The 23274-nt window shown below is 34.9% G+C and overlaps 3 protein-coding genes across 3 annotated transcripts; all 3 read right to left on the bottom strand.

The window, feature by feature from the left end:
* Positions 1 to 47: 47 nt before the first annotated feature.
* On the bottom strand, positions 48 to 6747 carry LOC132170904 (O-fucosyltransferase family protein). Its single transcript, XM_088518238.1, has 10 exons — positions 6256 to 6747; positions 5536 to 5625; positions 5329 to 5428; positions 5065 to 5135; positions 4097 to 4185; positions 2935 to 3055; positions 2699 to 2842; positions 1806 to 2140; positions 1463 to 1703; positions 48 to 598 (listed from the first exon to the last, which is right to left on the bottom strand). The coding sequence occupies exons 1-10, from the start codon at positions 6643 to 6645 to the stop codon at positions 290 to 292; spliced, it is 1890 nt and encodes a 629-aa protein (XP_088374364.1). The 5' UTR covers positions 6646 to 6747; the 3' UTR covers positions 48 to 289.
* Positions 6748 to 9339: 2592 nt separating this feature from the next.
* Positions 9340 to 15345, bottom strand: LOC132169727 (uncharacterized). The gene is made up of 3 exons (XM_088518233.1): positions 14439 to 15345; positions 9969 to 11972; positions 9340 to 9809 (listed from the first exon to the last, which is right to left on the bottom strand). The coding sequence occupies exons 1-3, from the start codon at positions 15343 to 15345 to the stop codon at positions 9457 to 9459; spliced, it is 3264 nt and encodes a 1087-aa protein (XP_088374359.1). The 3' UTR covers positions 9340 to 9456.
* A 1990-nt stretch (positions 15346 to 17335) lies between these two features.
* Positions 17336 to 21295, bottom strand: LOC132169723 (uncharacterized). Its single transcript, XM_059580710.2, has 3 exons — positions 20389 to 21295; positions 17837 to 19840; positions 17336 to 17682 (listed from the first exon to the last, which is right to left on the bottom strand). Exons 1-3 carry the CDS (start codon positions 21293 to 21295, stop codon positions 17336 to 17338), a joined length of 3258 nt encoding a protein of 1085 aa, XP_059436693.2.
* Positions 21296 to 23274: the final 1979 nt, after the last annotated feature.

The following is a 23274-nucleotide window of genomic DNA, read 5'->3' as shown; positions in this document are numbered from 1 at the left end:
TAAACTATTTTTTAATTACATTTTTATAGAAATTAATTGTACCAATATTGGAGTTGTAATAAATCATGTATTATTTTTCATCAAAAAAATGAACTAATTGTATCATAACCTTATCTACAACCTGAAACAATTCAATGTCAAGTCTATACATAACAAATGAAAAGAATATAGAGGGAAAGAGAAGAAAATTTACAACGAAAAGGTCAACTATGTTGCACAGATGAGAAGAAAAAAACAAAGTGTCCAAAAAATAAGAGAGCCTCAAAAGAGTTGTGAGCATGAGGACATGCTATTGGGCTTTGCACATGCACTCCGGGCACCTTGGCAGCCGATAAATGCTTCGACCAAAGCCCCTAACACGCACTCTTTGACCTTCCTCGATCATCTTCTTCACTCTATCTTCAAAACTGCGCCATTCAATGGTGCTATTCTCCGACAAAATTGCTGCCAGCCTCTTCTTGTTGGGCCGCAAGGTAGGAGCATGGCCGCCGCCATAGTAAGTTCGGAATCCCGACACCAGGGATGAAAGTTGGCTTCCGGAGTCGGTCATGGCAAAGACATCGGCAGTTGCACATGCAATGAAGTCCAATGCAGCCAGCTGCATCCACACCAACTCTCTATCTTTAGTAGAAGAAAGAGTTGAGAAATAAAGAATCACAAGATACATATCACCTTCACTATTCCTATCAAGTGAAGAACCACAATTACTAATCAAAGCTGCATTTTGCCAGTGAGTAACGCTATTTAGTAGACTGTTCTACGGTTATCATACAACTTGATGACATGACAGTTAAAATCAACACTTGTAAAAGAATAAAAAAAGACTAATTTTCATTGCCACGTCATCTCAGTTGTATGGTAGTTACATAGCAATCTAATAAATAACATTACTTTTTAATAGTGAAAATTGGCCCTAAATTGTGTTATGACAATTTATGCAATTGTCTTTGGAATTAGAAGTACATAATCTTAAGTGAGGAAATTCATTGCAAATCGTTTCCATTGCATATAACAAAGGCACCCATCTTAGGGTAGATTTGTTTGATTATGCCATATAACATAAGGGCACGCATGTTGAACATCAATAATGTTTGTAGAATAGAAGTACTCTAGTTTGCAACAGTAATTATTTAGTGGATAAGATGAAAATGTACCAAAATTTTAGAACTCTGAAATCCAGCAAACACTCTTTCAGTGATGTAAAAATGAGAAGGAACATAAAAAACTGAAATTTGCTTAAGACATCCCTCTTTAATTATGCAGTTTTCCTTATATGATTTTCTCTAATTGCTGAGTGGAGATCAAATGAACCTAGACACTGGTTTAAAATACCCACACCACGAGTTCATAATCAAATGAATGTTGGCAAGAGAACTGTCAGATACAGAGAAATCTAAAATAAAGTTTGATTCATTGTAAGATAATGTGATGTGTTAAAATGAAAAAGCTACAACTCATTTACCTGAGAAGAGAAATTTCTAAAAGGTGCAAGTTCATCAGGAGTGAGGAGGGTTTCCTTTGTGACCAAGTTGGGATAGAGGCTGGTGAATGAATCCATCCGGGATTTTCCTCCATAAATTTGAAAACCAGCCAAATAAAAGTAGGTTCCACGCTTAAAACCAAGTCCAGCTAGAACAAGGGCCGCTTCTTCTGGTGTCAATGGACATCTTCCCAACTTTCTTAACTCTGCTGGAGAAATAGGGCTGCAAACATCAATATGGCGGAGATAGATCGGTCAACTAAAAGATGTTCAATAAAAACAATACTAGAGAAAAGCATAGCTTGAAAAACCTTAAGAGCCATACCTTGAGTTCTTTAATCGCTCAATAAGCAGAGGAAAATGGATTTCTCTATAGGCTTGAAGTTCCTTTCTCTCATTTTCTCCACCTCCAAATTCACACATGGAGTAGGCCACCATATCCACTTCAAATCTCAAATGTAAAGCAAGGTATTTGGATGGGCCTTTAGCAGCATCATGATTGTTCGAGGGATTGTCAAGCATGAAGTTTCCAAGCAATTGTTTGTCCAACATACTTCGTGCAGCACCATAGTTTCTTATCCTTCTAACCAATAATGATCCAACTTGTTGGATTTTTGGCACAAACTTCAAAGCGTGGAAGTTACATTTGCATCTTAATCTCTGCCACAATGTCAAGAATATTTAACTGAATGGTAAAGGCATTGCGAGTATGCATGAGAGTTATCCGACCTTGACATATACTAGATAACTATGCAGGACTAGTACAAGATATTAAATATAATCTGGGTGAATTAGGAATGGAGTGAAGAAAAAACAGTGAAGCATATTGAAGTGAAAGCTGCTTCTGAACTATTATATGATTAATATATGCATAGACAAAAAAAATTTTTGGATGACATAAGAACATTTTAAAATTAGGGCACTAAGCAATTAAGAACAAAGTTCACCTAGGGAGCATAAAAGAGTTTTTTTCTGAGTTTTTCTTTCTTTTTTCTTTTTTCTTTTTTTTTCTCTGAGAGGACATAAAAGAGTTGACATGGCATAAAATAGATTTCAATCAACACCCAATCAAGTGCTCAAGAGGATATTACTGTATTCAATAAGAACACATTTAGGATGTGGATTTGTCAGCTTTTAAAAGTAGCAGGTTTAGCTTTCATTGCACTAATATAAACTGTGAAATATTCAACCTTTAGGCTTTAAGGGAAGTTTTATAACCTGAAGGTTAGAAGGCAATGGATCAAAGCCTAGTCGATTTCCAAATCCAAGGAAGTGAACAACTCCATTTCGTACTAGGAGGGGAAGTATATGTCTGATGTAATCAATAGGCTTTGCCTCCTTCACAAGATCTGCATCAGTAATCTGAGAAGCAAGGTTAGAGCTTTAAGATGCTCTCAAAAAATAAGTGAAATTTATTCTTATAGTATTTTATCCAAATTAAGACGATGACATACCAGACTACCTATTGCTTCAATGTCGAGCGATCTCAGATGAGGAGGGAGTTCGTTGACAACATTGATTTCACCCTTCAAGATATTCATAAAATACTCCTCTTGGTAAATATCACCAAACTGGCTGCATTTTTGTCAAACTAAATGTGTCATCAACAACTGGGGCACTTGCACCAAAATTAAAAATTTACAAATAACCAGTAATTGGATTAGGAATTTTAATTGAATCAGAGATATCATGAAAGACCTATCAACTAATCAACCAAAAGTTCTAGGAATGAGTATACAGTTCATTATAGTTCGAATATGTCGTTCTTTGGTTTATGTCATTCAGATACTCAGAAGCTATTGTTCATTTAAGCTAAAAGATATCCATATAATGCATATTATTTATAGACGAGAAAAAGAAATAAATATATAATTTGATTTCTCCTTATGTGACATCATCAACTCCATCCTCAGTTCACAGAGGGTGGTAGTGACTTCCAAGCTTAAAAAGCAACTTTTTATTGTTATTTTATTTTGTGGCTTAAGATGCATTAACTTATCAGAGGATGAGACGCTATAGAGGACCAATATTGCTCCCAGACATAGGGGGCTTTTGAAGAGAAGAACACTATGGTTTTGACAAACAATATTTGGGATAAAGGATAATGATAACTATAAGTAGCATTGTATCAGTTGGTTCAAAAACCGAAAATGACTAAACTGCTTGGTTTAACTAAACACTGAAGCTCCATCCCCATCCCACTGTCCTGTAGTTATGATAACCAAAGTAAAACTATGGAGGTATTCAAGTAACAGAGAACTGTTGTTCACAGCATACATGGCAGTAACTGAAGTAAGCACTTGGCCCTAGGGAGCCTCCCTTTAAAGTTAACAGGAATTAATTGGAGTGATGACTTATAATAAGATAGCAAAGGCTGAACGGAGGATTAGCACTAAAAAAATCAATGTAAATTAGATAGCAGGAAAAAAAAATCACAGAGGAAGAGCATTTTCATGAAGCAAACCATACAACCAACAAAACTAGTTTAGTTGATTTTTTAGAATGCTAGACCAACATTGACCCACAAATCTACAGCAAAGCAATACAGATGGTGTGTACAAGTAAACAATCTGAAACAAACTATTTTCATAAATAATCTCAGATATGATCTCAAACCTGGGATCATTCCAGACGTTACTATATAGAAATCGTGGAAGAACCAGAGTTGCATTAAGAAGAGATGCCACAGCAACAGCATTGCAAATCTGTGAGCATTAACAATAGCTTAGTCAGCTTGACTAGTGGAGGAGGAAACTGACGAAAAGATCACAAGAAGAGATGACAAAGTAAGCTCCACCAAAACACATCCGCAAAGAAACTAGCATTAATTGAAATAAAAGATCTAAAACTAAAAAGAAACACAAATCTGACATTGTCAAAGTGTGCTACACTTATTTTCAAGTATCTTATTAGAATTCATATTTTGATGACAACTGAAGTACCCAATTAAATGTACATGATGGAGATAGTAAGACATAGTCTAATCTTAAACACTTGGCCACGAGTTTATATTAAGCACTATGTTTACATAAACATCCTGAAGGTTTTTCATAACTCAAACTTCTGGGGACGTTCTCGGTTCTCCTCTACAATGGATGAAACCTATAGATTCATGTTTTGACATCAGGAACCCATTTCTTGAGAGAGCTCAAAGAAAACCCATATCAGTTGCTAGAAAAATTAGCATAGGTGATACTAGTAAACACACAATAAGCTTAGACTAAAACAGTTCAACATAATTACTCCTTGCTCCATAAACGACTCTACAGCTTCAACTATATAAACATCTCTTCTTTAACAAGTATTGGATAATGACGATTGGGTAGAAGCTTTCCCCTCCTATTCAAAGCCCTCATTCTCAACAAGCATGTAGGATCCATGGCCATTGTATGGGGTAAGAGTCTTTGACAAAGAGTTCTGTAATGAACAAGGTTGGAGGTGTCCTTAGTATTTCCTTTTCCCACTAGGTGGAATAGCAAGGTTTTCCTAGGCTACTTTATTTTTCCAACACCAAATATTTATCCAGCAATCAGACTATTGTTGTGTAAGGATACTTATGAACTCAAGGCAGCTAAGGTACTTACAGCAACTCGTTGTTGATTGAGCCCACCATTTGCACTGATTAATATGTAGCCATTATTTTTGTCAAATTTCCCTGTCCAAACACATGATAAATTTCAGAGTAACATATGCAATCAAGAATTCAATTATAGTAACTATCATTTGACCTAATAAAAAGAAACTAGCTATCATATGAAATTTATAGGACAATATGATCACTGCTTATGTAGCATTTAAAAGATAATTTTACAAAACACACCAATCAAAGTGGATGAAAGATCAAATACCTAGATTTGTTGGAACCTTTCTGCCTGCACATGGTTTCCATGCAGATGCCTGCCGATATGGCTCCTCCCATAACCTTGACGACCGTTGCTTAAACTCTTTCTAAATCATAATTAAGATCTCAGATATTTGGATAAAAGAAATTCAATCAACCTAATTTGACAAGCTAATCAGAAAATCTGTACCAAACATAAAAGTTAGTGGCTAACCTCTGCAAGAGCACTGGATGCCAAAGTGTGTAGCCGGTCATACATCTGTACTGATGATTTTTCTTCATTGATGAAGTCACCTCTATCGTCCTCCTATGGAAAATAGATGCAGCAGATATTATGTAGAATGAATTAAGAATATCATCCTAATTTTAGAATTGATTATTTACAACTTGCACATTTGGTAGAGAAAAATCTTGCCGAAGGACTAAAGAAACTTTACAAACTAGATGATTCACATAAAGCACACCCAAAATGCAAATCCCCACGACAACTAGCAGCTAAAATCTTGAACCTGCAGAGTAAATCCGCAGACGCAGACATGCAAAGATCAGTTTTGATTCTTTCATCCCACACCAACTCGGCGACAAAAGGGTAGGTGTTACATTAGTGGACTTCAGTTATAAATACAATAAGAAATCCATCAATAATGCACACAGATCACCTGCTGCAGAATTTCAGTTATAAAATGATGCTAAATTACATATGAATGGAACATTCACCAACAGGAGAGTACATACACAAAAGAATTAGAAACTTGACTGAGTAACCTAAAATGGATTCAGAATAACAATGAAAAAAAAAAAGTGAGATTCTCCAATAGGCACCAATCAGGATAAATTATGATGAGTGTCACCTAAACTCAGATAGATACATTGTGGCCAATGAAAACACCTATTTCTTGAGTTCCAACTTAGTATTGCTTCAGGAAACATTTACCTTAATCCCACTTGATTTTATTTGGGTTGAATGATGCTGAAGGTTTCTCAAATCAAAAATGGACACCAAGAGAGAATCAAACAGGAGAAAGAAACCCATCAACCCGAACATAAAAGCAATTGACCTCACGTATTTACGAACCCACAGATGCCTTTTCCCTACATAGACTCCCTTAAAAGCACTATATTTTGCAGAATCATTCTTCAACCCATGAAGTAATACAGTTTTGGGATTCCAGTTTTTATCACCCCATGACATTCTCCTTCCTATAGAGGGATCACTACCCGGTAAAGTTTCTTGACATCTACACTGATATTCCTTCATCCCTAATGACAAGTCAACATTCTGAACTCCAGGACGCGGACTTCTTGGGGAACCTTGCTTCCCCATTAGACCATTATCTCTCGGCAAAGCTTCAAGTATCCGAAATTTTAAGACAAAACCACAACCACCATCTCTTTTCCCAACATGATAAAGAAAATTTGGCCATTAATTAATCCTATAAAAGATACGCACCTTTAAAACAAAGATTAGAAGGAAAACCTTTATGCCAGCAACACCTTCTATTGCTCTGAGTCCTTTCTCTTTCTTTTACTGAAACCGACCCACCAACGCATTGGACTCTATGAGCCGAATTCAGGGTTTGGTGGCACATACCAACATCAGGAAAACGAAAGAAAATTTATAAATTAAGAACACACAAGAATGAATTCAAAGCGAAGCTAAGAAGTTGGTGTAGTGATATACATAAATAGATGAGTGAAAACAAAGCAAGAAGCGAAAAACCAACGATACTTTTGGAACTAACCTTTTGAAACAAGGATCACACCTGTCACCTGGAACAGCTTCTGGTCACCAACCAGAACAAACGTCGGTTTTGTACTTTTCTGGGTTTCCATTTGTTAAATCCAAATATATGAACAGGGGCAAAAAAGAAGGAAATTCAAGAAAATGCCAGGAAAGTTTTGTGATTTGGTATTGGCGGGTCCTTCGAACCAACCGTATAACGTACATTTACGGTCTAATATTTTTAGAGTAATGCTATAAGTCTAGAGTTCTCTTAGAGTCAGTCTAAATGTAATGTGACTTTTAAAATCACTAATAGATCAAAGATTAATATATTATATCTCAAATTCAACGGTAATTTTAAAAGCCATATCACAATTGGGAAGACTTTAGGATGACTCTAAGAGCACTAACACCAGTTTCCTAATCATTTTCCTTCAATTTAAGAAATAAAACTACTTTTTGATTCCTTATAAAAAAAAACTTCACAATAAATTCCTTTATTTTTTCCTATATGAATTAAATTCTATTTGGATCCGGCTTACATGCTGTTATTAAAATAACAGCATGTATGATGTAGTTGAATCAACGGTCAAGATTGAATTTTAAAGTTGACTTATTTTTATAAGCATTTAATAAGAGAGAGAAAATGAAAAAGAGATTTTGAAAAATTCAATCTTGACCATTGATTCAACTACAGCATACATGCTGTTATTAAAAATAACAGCATGTAAGCCAAATTATCATTGCAACCAATGAGAAATGAGAGAATTGTTGGAACATGTGAAGGAAAGAGGAGAGAATCGTTTTTTTATAATTGGGTAAAGTCCACATATCCCCCTCAAACTACCACTCAATTGACAATGTCCCCCTAAACTTTTAATTGTGACAATGTCCTCCCCAAAGTACCAAAACATTGTCAATGTCCCCCCAAGACTAGCCATAGGACAAAAATGCCCCTATAGATTTCTCAATAAGACAAAAATACCCCTATAAAGTCAAAAAAAAAATTGATTTTTTAAAAAACAAAAAATTTTAATTGAAAGATAATATTTAAAAAAAAAAAACAATTTTTTTTAAACAAAATTTTTTATTTTTTTTTTAAACGGAAATTTTTATTCTTAAAAAAAAAAAACTAATTTTTTTATTTAGTTTTAAAAAACAAAAAATTTCATTTTATTAAACGAAAATTTTATTTTTTTAAACGTAAATTTTTATTTAAATAAAATTATAAAACAAAAATTTTTTTAAAAAAAAAAAAAAAAAAAAAAAGGAAAATTTTCAATTTTTATAAAAAAAAAAAAAAAAATCGAAATTTTTTTAATTTTTTTCTTATAAAATTGATTTTTTTTTAAAAAAAAAAAAAAAAATTGGCCATCGTTTGGATTTTTTTTTTCTTTTCTTTTTTGTTAGTTTTAGGTTTTTTCTAGAAGTTTTAGTTTTTTTTTTTTCTTTTTTTTTTAAAATTTTACTAAGGGTAATTTTGTCATTGGGGGGAACATTGACAATTTTTGGTAGTTTGGGGGGGACATTGTCACAATTGAAAGTTTGGGGGGGACATTGTCAATTGAGTGGTAGTTTGAGGGGGTTAAGTGGACTTTCCCCTTTATAATTTAATAATGCATTGTACATCTACATTGGGAAACACTAAAGATGCCCTTTTGATGTTGGTTATATTTAGGACTTCTAATGTGGGTGTTTTTTGGTGGTTTTTTTTTAGATTTTTCCTAAATATAAGGAAGAGAATGGGCTATAGGGAGTTAGCTGCTAGTGTTCTAGAGCCTGTTTGAATTTGCGTTTAAGAAATATAGCTTTTAAGTCAAAAAAACGCTTTTAGGCTTTTTGGACCATTAAAAGTGTTTTTAATCTTTTTACCAAACATATACCTTTTTTTTTTTCAAATGAACTTTTTTAGAGTTAAAGTATTTTTAAGCCCCTCAAACGCAATCCTAAACTGATCATAAAATAACTTGTAACATTACTCATATTTTTAAGTTTAAAATGTGTGAATTTAAAATGTAAATTTTAAAAGTTGGTTGAAATATTTGATAAAATGGTGATTTAATCTTTAAAATTACAATTAAAATAATATATTTCTAAAAAATTGTATTTTCAAATCATATAAGAGAATTCTCTTATATGATTTGAAAATACAATTTTTTTTAATTTGTAATTTTTTAAAAGTACTTTAAAATTATAAATTTTTTATGATACAATTTAGTTTAACTTACGAAATTGAACCTCAAACGCATTATAAGTTCTTCATTTCCCCTCTAACTAATATGAGAAGAGCTCGGCATTCACCATCACGGCTTCTACATCTTTCTCCATCGCCATTGATTGGTTGGCCGGTCAAATCAATCCCCTCTCCACCATGGCGATGAAAGAGCTGTAAACAAACTTCACGCTCTCGCGTTACACTCCTTTCACATCTTGTAGAAGCTTCAATTTGATCTTGTTGAGTGTGACTGAAACTTTTTTCATATCAATCCTCTGTCCAGGTGACTCTGCACAACACTCCAAGGCTAATCGCATGAGGGATGATATACAATCCATAGCGATAGCAGAATGTCCTTCAGTTTGTCGCAAATTGGCATCGACAACATCAATTTCTGAAAGAGGTAACAAATCCTCTACCCAACGCTTCAAGCTTGTTTCTCCAGCAAACATGTCATCTGTGGGCTTCTTTCTTGTGAATGTTTCCATCATTACAATACCATAACTATACACATCGCCTCTTGTAGAAACAATTCCTTCTAATCCATACTCTACATGTAAATTACAATTTGTCATAAGAATATGCTTTTATACAAAAAAAATGCCATTCTGTATTCTCTTCTTAACTATTTGAGTAAGATGTTAAAGAACAACATTCTACAAAAAGACCATAATTTTGTGTCTAGGTACAATAAAAATTAAAAACTCACCTGGTGCCATATAACCAATGGTAGCGAGAGTCATAGTTCTCTTCATCAAGTCTCCATCGCCTAAGAGCTTGGCCGTGCCAAAATCAGTGACATGTGCAACCATATCTTCATCCAACAAGATATTGTTAGGCTTCAAATCACAATGAACAATGGGTGTCAAATAACCATAATGAAGATATTCTAATGCCCACGCTACGTCGATCATTATATTTAGCCTTTGTAAGATACTCAAATAGTGGTTGTGAGAATACAACCACTTATCTAGGTTTCCATTAGGTATGTATTCCAATATAAGGGCTTTGAAGTCGACGCAACTGCAAACACTTATGATTTTGATTAGATTTCGATGACGAATATTACATAGTACTTCACACTCTGCATCAAAACTCTTGAACGCCCCTTCTACTTTCAAGTTTAAAACTTTTATTGCAACATTCATCCCATCTGACAGTGTTCCTTTGTATACAGACCCAAAACTCCCTTCACCAACTAAGTTGTTTGAATTGAATCCTTTTGTTGCTTGTAGAAGTTCTTGGTGAGAAATTCTTCTCCATGTTGTTGCAAGTAACGACTCTTCCTCAACAGGGAATTTGACATTCCTTTTTTGACATCTTATCCAAGCTAATAAAAAGGCCACTACAAGTATTGTTACCCCAATTGCCAATAATACATACTTTAGTGCACGCATTGTTGTAGCCTTTTTTGGTCGAGGAGCACCTTCTTTACATGGGGGAACTTGCAGTCTGGGAGCACCGCAAAGTGCCTTGTTTGACATAAATGATGCAGCCGAGAAGTTTACAAATGGCCCTCCTGAAGGAATTTCTCCTTGTAGCATGTTAAAAGACACGTTCAAATATTTGAGATATTGGAGTACTTCTAAGGACTTTGCAATCTCTCCAGTTAAATTATTACTCGAAAGATCCAAGAATTCCAAGCTTACTAATTCACCAAATGATTCAGGAATTGAGCCTTCTAATCGATTGTTTGCAAAGGAGAGGTGAACTATATCCTTAAGGCCATTAATTGTTCTTGGAATACCACCTGACAACTGATTTCTTGAGAAATCCAATTTTATCAAGACCTTCATATTTTCGATATTCATTGATGTGAGAAAGCCACTTAGAGAATTTGATGCCAGGTTGACCTCCAAGAGGTATGTTAGACTCCAGAAGCTCATGGGAACAATAGAAGTTAATCGGTTGAAGCCTAAGTCGAGATGTCTTAGAGAAGTTAGATTATCCATGCATGTAGGAATATGTCCTGAAAGCTCATTACCAGTTAAGTTTAATTCAACCAAGCTCTCTAAATGACAAAGATCAGATCGGATGGGACCTTCTAGTCTATTACTTTGAAGGAACAAACCTTCAAGCATGTGCAATCTTCCCACTGTAGTTGGAATTGGTCCAGCCAATTCATTTGTTCGTAGGTTCAAAGCTATCAAGCTACTTAAATTGCCAATATCACTAGGAATGCTGCCCTTAATATTGCAATTAAACACTGAAAATCTTCGAAGAGAAGTAGAGAGATTTCCAACAGAACTAGGCATGATGTCATTCAGTGGATTGTCTGATAAAATTAATGCTTTGAGATATTTGCAATTCGACAAAGAAGAGATCAAAAAGCTCAATTCTAGTGATCCAACAGTCAAATTATTTTCTCCTATGTTAAGTCTCTCGAGGAGCCTTAAATTCCCAAGTGATTTAGGAATTAAGCCTGAGAATGAGTTTTGAACCAATTCTAGGTCAGTGAGTTGTGAAACATTGGAAATAGAGCTGGGAACTGTTCCACTCAATTTATTTCCCCCAAGAAACAGCTTTCGAAGATTTGGAAGGAAGAGGTCTATATTTGATGGAAGATGGCCTGAGAGGTTATTCAAAGTTATTGCAATGACTTGTAGTGTAGAGATATTGAAGATTTCAAATGGAATTGGGCCAACAAAAAAGTTGTTCTCGATATTGAATAGCTCTAGGCTTTGTAAATTACCAATTTCACTTGGAATTTCACCTGTCACAATTTGAACGATTATGTATTATTATTCAGAAAAATAATGTGCTTTTAATGAAGTGTACATACAAGTGAGCAAAGTGTAAAAAATTAGCTAATACTTCAAAGAGCTAATTAGTATGGTTGGTAATAAATAAGCCACTATGTTATATCTTCTCCCCACAAAAACGACATAGTTTCACATGGCCAGTTGGCTACCTTCTCAGTTGTGCCGTGATTGAAATAGTTGAGCTATGTCGACAATGAGCGGACAATATATAGATACCTTTGTAGCGTTTTTGTATGAGGTCAACATAGATGAATAGAGAACAATTCTTTAGAGTAATTCTTGAAAGCTAAATGTCTTGCATCAAACACAAAATTCTTAGAAGGGATTATGAAAGAAAAATGCAAGACCTACGTCACTTTTAAAACTTATTGACATGTTTTAGCATGTGATCGGAAAGTGTTAATGATTGTTTTAGGGGTTGACGTGGCACGAAACATGTGTTAGCAAGTTATACATTAGTTTGTAAGTATAGCATTATGAAATGCAATTTTCTACTAACTAAAGTTGACCATTAATGGTTCATGGCTGATAATTTTGGTTTTTTAGCATGGACAAAAAAGACTGAATTATCTATATTGAGGAATGATAATATTCAGGGCCGGCCCAACCGTTAGGCGAGTTAAGCCGGCGCCTAGAACCTCAGATTTTTAAGGCCCAAAATAAATTTTTTTAAGGCAAAATTTTTTTGCATAAAGGCCCTCAACATGCTTTAATATATATATATATATATATATATATATATTATTTGTTTATAATATCAAGGTCCCAACATGCTTTCTTGAGGCCTTCAACTTGCTTTAAAAAAATAATATTATTTTTTTTATAATATGGAGGCCTTCTACACAACGGTCACGAGGCCCTCAACAGTCAACATGTTTTAAAACAAATAATATTATTTGTTTATAATATCGAGGCCCTCTATAAAATAATAATGGAAAAAAAATATATGAGAATCCCACAGACTTGTCTGTGGTGGTTATTTTGCAGAAATCCAGCCCCTCACAAAAGATTAAAATGTTCAACTTTTCACATTTTAAAAAGGTTAAAATGATTATGTTATAATCTACGAAAATGCTAATAGACAAAAATAAGCCTGCTTAATTTAAGTATAAAGAACAAAGAGTAAGGGCAAAATGATAATTTTAGTCTCAAACAAAAAATCACTAAGTGCGGAATTGGTGCTTATTAAGTAAAAATCTCATACCATATTAAAATAAATATTTAACTATTAAAAAATAATTCCAAATTTTAAAGTTTTGCCTAAGATCTCCAAATACATTGGTGCCACCATGATAATATTGAGTTTGAGAGTTACTCATTCATCTCCCCAATCTTAAAAAAAAAAGAAAAAAAAAAGTGGGTTATCCTAAATAATAATCTTTCCAAAAGGTAAATGGTATATTTTAGTTCGTTATTTATTGACTTAACATTCCTACTTTCTCGAGTTGACCAAAAGTATTAATCAATCAAATTTCGAACCTTAATCTATCCTTACACTTGTGCTTTGCATGTTTAAGTTAATGGTTAGCAATTTCATGTACTATCAAAGAAAAATATCTTGCTTCCTTTTTTCTTTTTTTTATATCAAAATATATTATCTACTACGAAAAAAAAAAAAAAATAGAAAGAAGGCGGCAGTATACAAATTTTTAGGCTCTGCAATTTTCTTGTTTTCCTAGGCTCCCTTAAATCTTCTGGTTTCCTTGTATGGTGTAGACAAATAATTTTAGGGGAAAATATATTTTACCTCCCCAAATTATCTAATTATTTGTATTTTTATCTCCAATGTTTAAAAGACACTTGACCCCCCCAAACTTTTAAATTGTTGTAATTCGACCATTCTCACCATTTTTTTTTTCCCCCAAAATGCCTCCATCACATATTTTATTTTTAAAAAAAAAATCCAAAAAAAAAAAAGAGAAATATGCTGGGGTGGTCGAACCACCCCCAGGACCGAAGGGGGTGGTTCGGCCACATCTAGACAATTGGCTTGGGGGTGGCCAAACCACCCCTAGGCCAAACTAGGTGGCCGGCCACCCCCTATGGGGTAGTTCAGCCACCCCAACATATTTCTTCTTTTTTTTTTTTTTTTTTTGGTTATTTTGGTTATTTTGGTTTTGTTTAAAAATAAAAAATAAAATATGTGATGGGAGTATTTTGGAAAAAAAAAAATTAGAATGGTCAAATTGCAACAATTTGAAAGTTTGAGGGGATCAAGTATCACTTTTTAAACATTAAAGATAAAAATGCAAATGAGTGAATAGTTCAAAGAGGTCAAATGTATTTTTTTTCATAATTTTAATCTTTCAGTAAAAAGGTAATGAATCTGATACAATCATAAAGTACAATCAAAAAACAAAATGTTTTGCATCATGCACAAAATTCCATATAATTGACTAAAACAAGACTAAACATACCTTGAAAGTTGTTGTCTGCAAGTTGTAAATTTATAAGCATGGTTAAGTTTCCAATTTCTGGAAATACTCTTCCTGTAAAATTATTAGACTTCAATGATAAACTCTGCAGTTGTTTGCACTTGAACAAAGTAGATGGGAGTTTGCCATAGAACTTATTGTAAGACATATTAAGCCTCTGTAAGTTAGGGAGATGATCAAACATGTCGATCGAGAGTCCACCGGAGAGCATATTAGATTCGAGGTCCATGACTTGCAGTGAAGGCATGTTGAAGATAATGGAGGGCAACGGACCGGAAAGCATGTTCTCCATGAGATAAATTCTTTGCAAGGTCGATATGTTGACGAGGGAGGAAGATATGGAGCCCGAAAGCTGGTTATATCCAAGATGAATTATTTCCAACGAAGATGCATTAGATAGAGAAGATGAGATAGTACCATTGAAACTGTTACCATGTAGAAACAAATATTGAAGTTTGGATAACAACCCCATCCATGATGGGATTTGTCCACTCAAGTCATTGAATCCGAAGTCTAGAACTTCCAACCGATGAAGTCGATCCAGCTCGTTGGGCATAGAGCCATGAAAGCTATTGTTTGTGACACTTAGTTTAACGAGAAATGAAAGATTCCCCATATGTGGAGGAATGGTGCCTTCAAGGTCCATAAAAGAAAGGTTCAAAGCTTTGACTCGATAATATTTAGAATTACAAGTGATACCGATCCAATTACAAGCAGATGTACTACTAGACCAATTGCTTGTCAAAATACTGTGAGGGTCATAAGAAATACTACCCTTTAAGGCAAGAAGAGCGGATTGATCCGTGGTGATGTTGGGAACCGTTGAATTAGCGAAACTTACCAAAAACACCATCACAAAAAGCAGGAACAGGAGAAGAGTTCTATCCATGAATGGTGCTCGCATGTTGGTTGAGGTACTTGGGTTAGTGACTTAGTGTGCTACTCAACAACGGACAGGTGAGATCGCGAAGATTTAAGAGGGAAAACAGATGGCGATTTTGGGAAAAAGGAAGGTGCATGAGTGGACTTAGACTTTGAAGTCAATTTCTAGGAGAGAAGGAATGAAAAAAATAAATAAATAAAAGTCGTTGGAAGAAGACCATTTCCCACCTAATGCAGATTTTGTAATCGACGGGAGTCAAAAAAAACGGAGCAGGGGCGGACAATTAGCACCCTCACTGGGCCACTGATAGCATTTCCGCTTATATTTCCTCGTGATCTTCCTCTAGACAACGAAATTTAAGTTATTTAATCATTTTGTAATTGGACTTTAGTTCCCTAATGATGAACTCTCTTCGAAAATGATGACAGCCCAACTGGACCAATAGGAAAGAAATTAGTCCTACCTCTTGATAATTCAAAGTCACTAAACTAAACGCAAGACTTAGAGCATTATCCCAACGAGCTCCTCAAAGTTTAGCTAAAAATTTTACTTTTGTTATTTAGGTAATCACTTTTAATAAGCATCAAATAAAAAACTCTCTAAACATTTCTCTACTTTAACTAAATATCATTTTTTTTTTATTGGTTTTAGAGCAACCACTTCCATTCACTTTGTCAATGTTCAAATCTTTGAAGCAGAAAAAGAATATCCAATTGAAAAATATCAAATCTTTGAGAGAGAGAGAGAGAGTGGTAACAAAGCAAGTGACAAGTGAGTTGGTTGGAGGTCTGAGGTCGGCGGAGAAGTGAGCGATGGAGCTGAAAGCGATGCCAAGGTATAGGCTGTGAGGCGCTTGGCTGGAGGTCGGATTGATTTGGGTGAAGAGAGCGAGAGTTATACTGAAAATGAAGAGAGTAAGAAAAACAGAAAATGAAGAGAGTAAGTTTTACAAAGGGGCATATATAGCCAATGGAAGAATGCTTTGGTGGGATACTTTATGGATAAAACACTTCATTTCCACTTGGTGAAAGATTGGGCATTCAAGAATTGGAAGTAATTAACGTGCTTCTAGAGAATGGTTTTTACACTCTCAAGAAGAGGAATGAGGAAACTTGTCTTACCATTCTGGGAAATGCTCCTTACCAGTTCCCATATAGCCGGGAAGCTCATGGTTCTTAGGAAATGACAACCTGGCATGCATCTCACTAACAGCAGCTTTGCAAGTATCCCAGTTTGGGTGAAATGTTACAATGTGCCACTTGTCTTGTGAACACCCAACAGAATAAAATACCTAGGAAAACCTTTTTATTTGGACAGTGCCGGCCAGTTCAATGAAGGTTTCATACTTTACTAGAATTTACAGATCCCTGGCTCAATGGCCTGACAGTCCGACGGCCTATAAGTCCAACCAACTATCGGGATTCAAGTGCATTTTCACTAAAAGGATGCCGTTAAGTAGACGATTTTTCCTCCGTCAGCTCAACTAATCGAATGCCCACGCCATGCTGCCCCTCCTTTTTTACCACAAACGTGATTTGGCCACCCCAACGACCACTGCTTGCACTGAAAGCAACTCTTTTTTTTTTTTTTTTTTGGTCTCCATTTGGGACATTCATCTTAAATAAATGATCCAAAGAGTGGAATATCTTAAGTATTCCACAAAATCATAATCCTTATGTGGCGGAGCTACTAGGGATACATCCACAGAGAAATTATTAACAGGACTTAATTGAAGTAAGATGTGACAGCAATACATCCACAGAGAAAGTAGCATTAATTGAACCAAAAAATCTTAAACTAAAACAAAACACAAATCTAACAGTGTGATAGTGAGCTTCACTTATTTTCAATTAGATCTTATTACTATTCATAAGGAAGACCAATAATCAACTATATATACCTTTTGTAAATGCATCGGTTGCATGGCTGTTAGATTATTTAGAAAAGCACAAACATGAAAGATGTGTAAACAAACTTCACCACGATGTCACATGCATTAGACTCCTCTAACATCTTGTAGAAACTTCAATTTGATCTTGTTAAGTGTGATTGAAACATTTTTCATATCAATCCTCTGCCCAGGTGACTCTGCACAACAATTCAAAGCTAATCGCATGATGGATGATATACAATTCATAGCAGAATGTCCTTCGGTTCCTCCCAAATTGGCATCGACAACTTCAATTTCTGAAAGAGGTAACAAACCCTCTACCCAATGCTTCAAGCTCATTTCTCCACCAAACATGTCATCTGTGGGCTTCTTTCTTGTGAATGTTTCCATCATTACAATACCATAGCTATACACATCGCCTCTTGTAGAAACAATTCCTTCCAATCCATACTCTACATGTAAATTACAATTTGTCATAAGAATATGCTTTTATACTTGACAACAGTGAAAAAAAAAAAAAAAAAAAAAAACGTAAAATGTTAAGAACAACATTCTTAAAAAAGACCATAATTTTGTGTCTAGGTACAATAAAAATTAAAAACTCACCTGGTGCCATATAACCAATGGTAGCGAGAGTCATAGTTCTCTTCATCGAGTCTCCATCACCTAAGAGCTTGGCCGTGCCAAAATCAGTGACATGTGCAACCATATCTTCATCCAACAAGATATTGTTAGGCTTCAAATCACAATGAACAATGGGTGTCGAATAACCATAATGAAGGTATTCTAATGCCCACGCTACGTCCATCATTATATTTAGCCGTTGTAAGATACTCAAATAGTGGTTGTGAGAATACAACCACTTCTCTAGGTTTCCATTAGTTATGTATTGCAATATAAGGGCTTTGAAGTCGATGCAACTGCAAACACTTATGATTTTGATTAGATTTCGATGACGAATATTGCTTAGTACTTCACACTCTGCATCAAAACTCTTGAACACCCCTTCTACTTGCAAGTTTAAAACTTTAATTGCAACATTTGTCCCATCTAATAGTGTTCCTTTGTATACTGACCCAAAACTTCCTTTACCAACCAAGTTGTCTGCATTGAATCCTTTTGATGCTTGTAAAAGTTCTTGGTGAGAAATTCTTCTCCATGTTGTTACAAGTAACGACTCTTCCTCAACTGGAAATTTGACATTCTTTTTTTGGCATCTTGTCCAAGCTAATAAAAAGGCCACTACAAGTATTGTTAACCCAATTGCCAATAATACATACTTTAGTGCACGCATTGTTGTAGCCTTTTTTGGTCGACGAGCACCTTCTTTACATGGGAGAACTTGCAGTTTGGGAGCACCGCAAAGTGCCTTGTTTGACATAAATGATGCAGCTGAGAAGTTTACAAATGGTCCTCCTAAAGGAATTTCTCCTTGTAGTATGTTAAAAGACACGTTCAAATATTTGAGATATTGGAGTACTTCTAAGGACTTTGGAATCTCTCCAGTTAAATTATTACTCGAAAGGTCCATGAACTCCAAGCTTATTAATTCACCAAATGATTCAGGAATTGAACCTTCTAATTGATTGTTTGCAAAGGAGAGGTAAACTATATCCTTAAGGCCATTAATTGTTCTTAGAATACCACCTGAGAACTGATTTCTTGAGAAATCCAATTTTATCAAGACCTTCATATTTTCGATATTCATTGATGTGAGAAAGCCACTTAGAGAATTTGATGCCAGGTTGACCTCCAAGAGGTATGTTAGACTCCACAAGCTCATGGGCACAGTAGAAGTTAATTGGTTGAAGCCTAAGTCGAGATGTCTTAGAGAAGTTAGATTATCCATGCATGTAGGAATATGTCCTGAAAGCTCATTACCAGTTATGTTTAATTTAACCAAGCTCTCTAAACGACAAAGATCAAATGGGATGGGACCTTTTAGTCTATTAGTTTGAAGGAACATACCTTCAAGCATGTGCAACCTTCCCACTGTCGCTGGAATTGGTCCATCCAATTCATTTGTTCGTAGGTTCAAAACTGTCAAGCTACTTAAATTGCCAATATCACTAGGAATGCTGCCCTTAATACTGCAATTAAACATTGAAAATCTTCGAAGAGAATTAGAGAGATTTCCAACGAAATGAGGCATGGTGTCATTTAGTGGATTGTCTGATAAAATTAATGCTTTGAGATATATGCAATTCGACAAAGAAGAGATCAAAAAGCTCAATTCTTGCGATCCAACAGTCAAATTATTTTGTCCCAAGTTGAGTCTCTCGAGGAGCCTTAAATTCCCAAGTGTTTTAGGAATTAAGCCTGAGAATGAGTTTTGAACCAATTCTAGGTCAATGAGTTGTGAAACATTGGAAATAGAGCTGGGAATTGTTCCACTCAATTTATTTCCCCCAAGAAACAGCTCTCGAAGATTTGGAAGGAAGAGGTCTATATTTGATGGAAGATGGCCTGAGAGGTTATTCAAAGTTATTGCAATGACTTGTAGTGTAGAGATATTGAAGATTTCAAATGGAATTGGGCCAGCAAAGTTGTTGTTCTCGATATTGAAAAGCTCTAGGTCTTGTAAATTACCAATTTCACTTGGAATTTCACCTGTCACAATATGAACAATTATGTATTATTATTCAGAAAAATAATGTGTTTTTAATGAATTGTACACAAGTTTGTCTACTAGTTTCTAGGAATGTTGTGTGTGTGTGTGTCTTTTTTTTTTTTTTTTTTTGACATGTCCACACAAGGAAAGGGGAAGGGGGAGAGGGGATTCGAACTAATGACCTCCACTTCATTAGGCGTGGTCCACAGTCGATTAAGCTATCCCTTTGAGACAAATGTTATGTGTTTTATAGCATGCATGTGAGAAGCACATGTTTTTTAATAGAATGTGTTTCTCACATACTTTTTTAATAGCATTAATTCGAAAGCATGTGTTTCTCACAGGGTTAAATGACATGTTATTCTTAGAGACTGGTTTGTCAAAGTTTCCTACACACTGTTTGTGTCAGAATTGTATATACAAGTGAGTAGACTGTAAAAGTTAATCAATACTTCAAAGAGCTAATTCTACATACAAGTGAGAAAGCAAAATGTATTGCATCAAACACAAAACTCCATATAATTAACTAAAACAAGATTAAACATACCTTGAAAGTTGTTGTTGCTAAGAGATAAATTTACAAGCATGGTCAAGTTTCCAATTTCTGGAGATACTCTTCCTGTAAAATTATTAACCCCCAAGAATAAAGCCTGCAGTTGTTTGCATTTGAACAAAGCGGATGGGAGTTTGCCATAGAACTTATTGTAAGACAAGCGAAGCCACTGTAAGTTGGGAAGATGATCAAACATGTCCATTGAGAGTCCACCAGAAAACATATTAAATTTGAGGTCCATGACTTGCAGTGAAGGCATGTTGAAGATAATGGAGGGCAACGGACCTGAAAGCATGTTTTCTTTAAGATAAATTCCTTGCAAGGTCGATATGTTGAACAGGGAGGAAGATACGAAGCCTGAAAGCTGGTTATATCCGAGATCAATTATTTCCAACGAAGATATGTTGGATAAAGATGGTGGGATAGTACCATTGAAACCATTACCATGTAGAAACAAATATTGAAGTTTGGATAACAACCCCATCCATGATGGGATTTCTCCATTGAAGTCATTGAATCCAAAGTCCAATAGTTCCAACCGGTGAAGTCGACCCAGCTCGTTGGGTATGGAGCCATGAAAGCTGTTGTTTGTGACACTTAGTTTAACAAGAAATGAAAGATTTCCCATATGTGGAGGAATGGTGCCAGCAAGGCCCATATAAGAAAGGTTCAAAGCTGTGACTCGGTGATGTTTAGAACCACAGGTAATACCAATCCAATTACAAACAGAGGTATTAATAGACCAATTGCTTGTCAAAATATTGTGAGGATCATAAGAAATACCACCTTTTAATGCAAAAAGAGCTGATTGATCTGTGGTAATGTTGGGAACCGTTGCATTAGCTAAACTTACCAAAAACACCATCACAAAAGGGAGGAACAGGAAAAGAGTTCTATCCATGAATGGTGGACGCATGTTGGTTGAGGTACTTGGGTTAAGTGTGGTACTCAACAACGGACAGGTGAGACCGACGTACATGGAGATGCCAGTATCCGCAAAGATTAAGGGAGGAGGAAAAAAAGATGGTGATTTTGGGAAAAAGGAAGGTGAGTGAGTGAGTGGTAGACGTGGAAGTCAATTTATGGGAGAGGAATATAAATAAATAAAAATGGTTGACGAAGACCATATTCCCCGGTCCCACCTAAGAGCATTTACGATCGACTCTTCAAATAAAAATAAAATTTGACGAGAAAAAGTCACTTTATTAAACTTAGAGAGCTACTTTTAAAATGAGTCAAACATCAAACTCTCTATACATTTTTATATTTTAATTAAATATTCTTATTTTATTAACTTTAAACCAATAAAATAAGGAGCTTTTTGGCTCTTTGAATAACAAGAGTTAAATATAAATAAGCTGTTGTGATAGGCTGCGCGAGTCAATAAAAAACGACGCAGGGTTCATCAAAAGTTGAAAATGGTGCAGAAGTGGTCTCTCACGCGACCCCTCCATGAAAGAATATGAAGAAGGCACCAAGTTAGGCCAAGTCCTACTTGAACATTCAAAGCCACTAAACCCAAAGACTTTGAAATCAGAAATAAGGGGGCATAGGATAGCTATTCCGCATAGCCAATGAAAGAATATTGCTTTGGTGGGATAGTTTATGGATAAGGCACTTCAAGAATTGAAAATATATATATTGCTTTGGTGGGATAGTATATGGATAAGGCACTTCAAGAATTGATAAAAAAAATAAATAAAATAAAAAATAAAAAATAAAAACACAAACAAACAAATCTAATATAATGCCAATTCCCCTCCACTGCAAAATAATTTTTTCTCTTAAATAGTAATGTGGTAAACCTTTGTCTTTCAGTTGAACTTTCTCCTTATCAATAGATTTTTTAAGAAATATTTTTATTACACTCAGATAAATAAAGAAGTGTACTAAAAAAGTATGATATTGTTGATACCTTATTCCAGTTGAACAAAAGAACGTTAATAGGTTTTTTTTAAAAAAAAATTTGAAAATCTGTCATTCTTTTAGAAAATAACCTACTACTAATCAACATAGTGTAAACTAAAAGATCGGCATACCTCGTATCAAAAATAACAATTCAAAACCTTTTCTCTCACTATCACTTTCCTAAATTCAATGTAAAATTTACAAAAGAAAAAATAGGGTAAATATCTTATAAATTCATGAGTCAACACGTGAAAACAGAAAACTTCCTAAAATTTATTTTTTTTTAATTTTTACTCCTTAGGTCAATCGAAAAGTCGAATTAACCCTTATCGTTACATTTTCCTCCAAACGTTTAACGTCCGTCAGTCCCAACTAAATGCACCATTTTGCCATGTCAACTTTTTTTCACCTCACTTTAAAATATTATTTTTTATTAATTTAATTTAAAAATTAAATGCTAAAAAAAAAAAAAAAACAATTGAAGGGGTGGCCAACAGTGGTGCGGCCACCCCTAAGCGGTTAGGGGTGGCTTTCCGGCTACCCCAACACCCATGAGGTGGCCGCAAGCCACCCCGTTGGACAGTTTGCCCCTAACCCCCTGGGGTGGCTACAGCCAAGGTTAGTTTGGGGGTGGCCAGGGTTGGCAGCCCCACCCCTAGCCACCCCTTCAATTTTTTATTTTTTTTAGATTTAATTTTTAAATTAAATTAATACAAAATTAATATTTTAAAGTAAAGTGAAGACAAGCTGGCATGACAAAACGGTTTGTTTAGTTGGGACTGATGGGCATTAAACATTTGGGAAAAAGTGTAATGGTATGGGTTAATTGACCTTTTCGATTGACCTAAAGAGTAAAAATTCGAAGAAAAAAATGGTTGAGGGAGTTTTCACGCGTTAACTCGGGAATTTATAAGATATTTACCCGAAAAAAAAATAAATAATTTGATTAAAAAATAATATATAAATTAGAAC

Source organism: Corylus avellana, chromosome 1, assembly GCF_965113065.1.
Source record: "Corylus avellana chromosome 1, dhCorAvel1.hap1.2, whole genome shotgun sequence".
Classification (NCBI taxonomy): Eukaryota; Viridiplantae; Streptophyta; class Magnoliopsida; order Fagales; family Betulaceae; genus Corylus; species Corylus avellana.
This window is presented reverse-complemented; position numbering and strand designations above follow the sequence as displayed.

What these genes read in the sequence shown, in the direction of transcription:
- LOC132170904 (XM_088518238.1), bottom strand. Translation starts at nt 6,645, where the DNA reads ATGGGGAAGCAAGGTTCCCCAAGAAGTCCGCGTCCTGGAGTTCAGAAT. An exon ending in CATCCAGTGCTCTTGCAGAG is followed by an intron (nt 5,429 to 5,535) that starts GTTAGCCACTAA and finishes ATTATGATTTAG; the next exon opens with AAAGAGTTTAAGCAACGGTC. An exon ending in TTGAAGCAATAGGTAGTCTG is followed by an intron (nt 2,843 to 2,934) that starts GTATGTCATCGT and finishes CTTGCTTCTCAG; the next exon opens with ATTACTGATGCAGATCTTGT.
- LOC132169727 (XM_088518233.1), bottom strand. Translation starts at nt 15,345, where the DNA reads ATGGATAGAACTCTTCTCCTGTTCCTGCTTTTTGTGATGGTGTTTTTG. An exon ending in TGCAGACAACAACTTTCAAG is followed by an intron (nt 11,973 to 14,438) that starts GTATGTTTAGTC and finishes AAATTGTGACAG; the next exon opens with GTGAAATTCCAAGTGAAATT. An exon ending in CATTGGTTATATGGCACCAG is followed by an intron (nt 9,810 to 9,968) that starts GTGAGTTTTTAA and finishes ATTTACATGTAG; the next exon opens with AGTATGGATTAGAAGGAATT.
- LOC132169723 (XM_059580710.2), bottom strand. Translation starts at nt 21,295, where the DNA reads ATGGATAGAACTCTTTTCCTGTTCCTCCCTTTTGTGATGGTGTTTTTG. An exon ending in TAGCAACAACAACTTTCAAG is followed by an intron (nt 19,841 to 20,388) that starts GTATGTTTAATC and finishes ATATTGTGACAG; the next exon opens with GTGAAATTCCAAGTGAAATT. An exon ending in CATTGGTTATATGGCACCAG is followed by an intron (nt 17,683 to 17,836) that starts GTGAGTTTTTAA and finishes ATTTACATGTAG; the next exon opens with AGTATGGATTGGAAGGAATT.